Source organism: Quercus lobata, chromosome 6 (genome assembly GCF_001633185.2).
Source record: "Quercus lobata isolate SW786 chromosome 6, ValleyOak3.0 Primary Assembly, whole genome shotgun sequence".
NCBI classification, from domain to species: Eukaryota; Viridiplantae; Streptophyta; class Magnoliopsida; order Fagales; family Fagaceae; genus Quercus; species Quercus lobata.
Window position 1 is genome coordinate 6,186,226 of NC_044909.1, and position 2,728 is coordinate 6,188,953.

At 36.5% G+C, this 2,728-nt stretch overlaps 1 protein-coding gene across 1 annotated transcript; it reads left to right on the top strand.

The window, feature by feature from the left end:
• The first annotated feature begins 485 nt into the window (after positions 1–485).
• Positions 486–2,497, top strand: LOC115951007 (peptide methionine sulfoxide reductase B5-like). Its single transcript, XM_031068313.1, has 3 exons — positions 486–660; positions 1,761–1,917; positions 2,006–2,497. The coding sequence occupies exons 1-3, from the start codon at positions 563–565 to the stop codon at positions 2,168–2,170; spliced, it is 420 nt and encodes a 139-aa protein (XP_030924173.1). The 5' UTR covers positions 486–562; the 3' UTR covers positions 2,171–2,497.
• The last annotated feature ends 231 nt before the right edge of the window (positions 2,498–2,728 follow it).

The window sequence follows — 2,728 nt, forward strand, 5'->3', positions numbered from 1 at the left end:
AATAATTTCAATTTATAACATTTGACCCTGATAATTATTCTTTATTATCAGATTAACTAAGACATTAAATTAATTTTTGATTTAGGCGGGATTGAACCCATGTCTCTTGACAAAATTTACTGAAAAGTACTTTTTAAAATTGCACATCGTTGCATGACAAATTGAAACTCAAATTTGCTAAACTTGATTTTAGGTTAGAATTCAAATTTGTCATTCCAAAAAGAGTCTACATATCTAAATACCGAATGTTTTCCCCCTAAAATTTACCTTAAAAAATACTATAATTTTACCCACGTATCTTTATCATCGGACATTTTTTACCAGTTAAGACTATTTGTCTTTTATGAGTTAATGGACCGAATTGACAACTTAAATGTATTAAAATGGCCCCAAAATGTTGGAGGAAAATGTATTTTCACACGTCCCAATTTTCAGTCCACATTCATTTTGTGAATCAAGATTTTGTGTCTGAATTCACTATAAAATGAAAAAAAGGGTCAGAGAGAGAGAGAGAGAGAGAGAGAGAGAGAGAGGGTAATTGTGAGTAGCAGTGTTGTTGGACATGGCTGCACCTGAAGGTTCGGTTCAGAAAACTGAGGAGGAGTGGAGGGCTGTTCTCTCTCCTGAGCAGTTTCGGATTCTTCGCGAGAAAGGGACAGAGTAAATTCCCTGTCTTTGTCTTCTTAGTCATGTCGTTTTTTGCCACGTCTTTGTTTGATCTTCTTGAATTTCAGTGGATGATTTTTGTGAAGGGTTTGACTTTAATTAATGGGTGTTTGGCATTTTGGGCTGTATGATCGGTTTCTTAGAATATCATATTATATAATTTCTGATGAATTAGCTGGCTTTGATTTTTCTTTTTGTCTAGTTATGTTTGCAGCTTAGATTTCTTTTTGTTGAGCACGGTTCATTGATCAAATATATGGTACATGATTTGTTCCTGTATATTGTTTATGTTTTGGATTGTTGATATTTACTCAGTGTACAAGGCTCTGCAGATCTGCAGGGTCTGGGGGGTTTGGTTGATGATTGATAGGTAGTCTAACCCGACCGAACCCATTTTTAACCCGCTTAAAATGACCAGTTTTGATAAAAACCGTTTTGACTCGCAACCCAATTGACCCGACCCCAACCCGTCCGTTACTAGTCTTTGCCCCAATTTCAGTGGTGTTGCTATTCATGGTGTTACTACTTATTTATACCAGAAGAGAGCTTCAGCGGCTACTAGGGCCCTAGGCTCTTGGTTTACATGTCCAAAATTGTTTTGAGAGAAAGCTGGCTTAATATATATAGAAAAAAAAAAAAAAATTGATCATGTAGGTATGTAATTCCTGTAAAATGTTTTCTTGCAACAAGATCTCATAGACACACTCACATTGCCACAAGTAATCAACTGTTTGCTACAGTTTATTTTCATCTCATTAAGCTTGTATTTAGTTCTTTTGACTTATAACTTTCTAAAACTTTACTTTCTCTAGGTACAGTTGTACTTTTTCGCCCAGCTTATCTTTTAATCCCAATAAGCCAACAAAAATAAGCTATTTGGCATGTTGCTACACGAACACACTCAATTATGTCTTATAATTTAAGATACCAATGGCATTGTAGCTTGGTTATATTTCTCCTCTCATTTTAAGGATTAGGCGGCCCTTTAGTGTATGACTAACTGCAGGTGCAGTTGGTGCAGGATTTGTAGGGATAAGGATTCTTCTATTAGACGAGTTTGGACTGTCGGCATACTAACAGTGAATAATTTACAGGCTGAAAGGCACTGGGGAATATGACAAGTTCTATGAAGAAGGGATTTACAGCTGTGCTGGTTGTGGAACACCACTTTATAAGTCCACTACCAAATTTAACTCCGGCTGTGGTTGGCCTGCTTTCTTTGAGGGTTACCCTGGAGCCATAACTCGCACTGTGAGTCTATTCCTCATGTGCTAATATTTGTGATTGTTGATGTGCAACATTTTTTATTGTTACTGATTACAATAAAACAACTATGCAGCCGGACCCAGATGGGAGGAGAACTGAGATTACATGCACAGCTTGTGGTGGGCACTTGGGTCATGTTTTCAAGGGGGAGGGATTCAAAACTCCTACTGATGAACGCCACTGTGTCAACAGTGTTTCAATTAAGTTTGTTCCTGCAAACTCTGCTCCTTCCATTTGAAGTCTTTATGGTGTAGAGATGAATATGCATATTGTGTACAACCTTTGGGTTATGTCGTTTATGCAAACTGGAACGAACAATGTATTGAGCAGGGAGTGATGGAACGATGACTGATTGAAATTTCATGCTAATAAACCCTTGTCTCTTTACATGGCTCTGTTGGTAGTTTTTAAGAAAAGGTCAGTTAGGCCTGCACCATGAAATTTATTGTGTACAATCTTTGGGTTATGTCGTTTATGCAAACTGGAAAGAACAATGTATTGGGCAGGGAATGATGGAACGATGACTAATTGCGATTTCATGCTAATAAACCCTTTGTTTGTCTCATTACATGGCTTTGTAGGTAGTTTTAAGAAAAGGCCAGTTAGGCCTGCACCATGAAATTTATTTGTGGAAATGCATTTTTACTTGTATGCATGTCCAATTTTTATATATTTTTCTTCTTAAAAGGAGCATTTAGAACTTGGAAGTAGAGAATGCTTGTTGTCCAATTTATTTTATTTTATTTTATTTTTTTTATGAGTTTGTTGTCCGATTATTTATTGAAACTAGTTAGAC

What these genes read in the sequence shown, in the direction of transcription:
- LOC115951007 (XM_031068313.1), top strand. Translation starts at nt 563, where the DNA reads ATGGCTGCACCTGAAGGTTCGGTTCAGAAAACTGAGGAGGAGTGGAGG. An exon ending in CTTCGCGAGAAAGGGACAGA is followed by an intron (nt 661 to 1,760) that starts GTAAATTCCCTG and finishes AATAATTTACAG; the next exon opens with GCTGAAAGGCACTGGGGAAT. An exon ending in CTGGAGCCATAACTCGCACT is followed by an intron (nt 1,918 to 2,005) that starts GTGAGTCTATTC and finishes ACAACTATGCAG; the next exon opens with CCGGACCCAGATGGGAGGAG.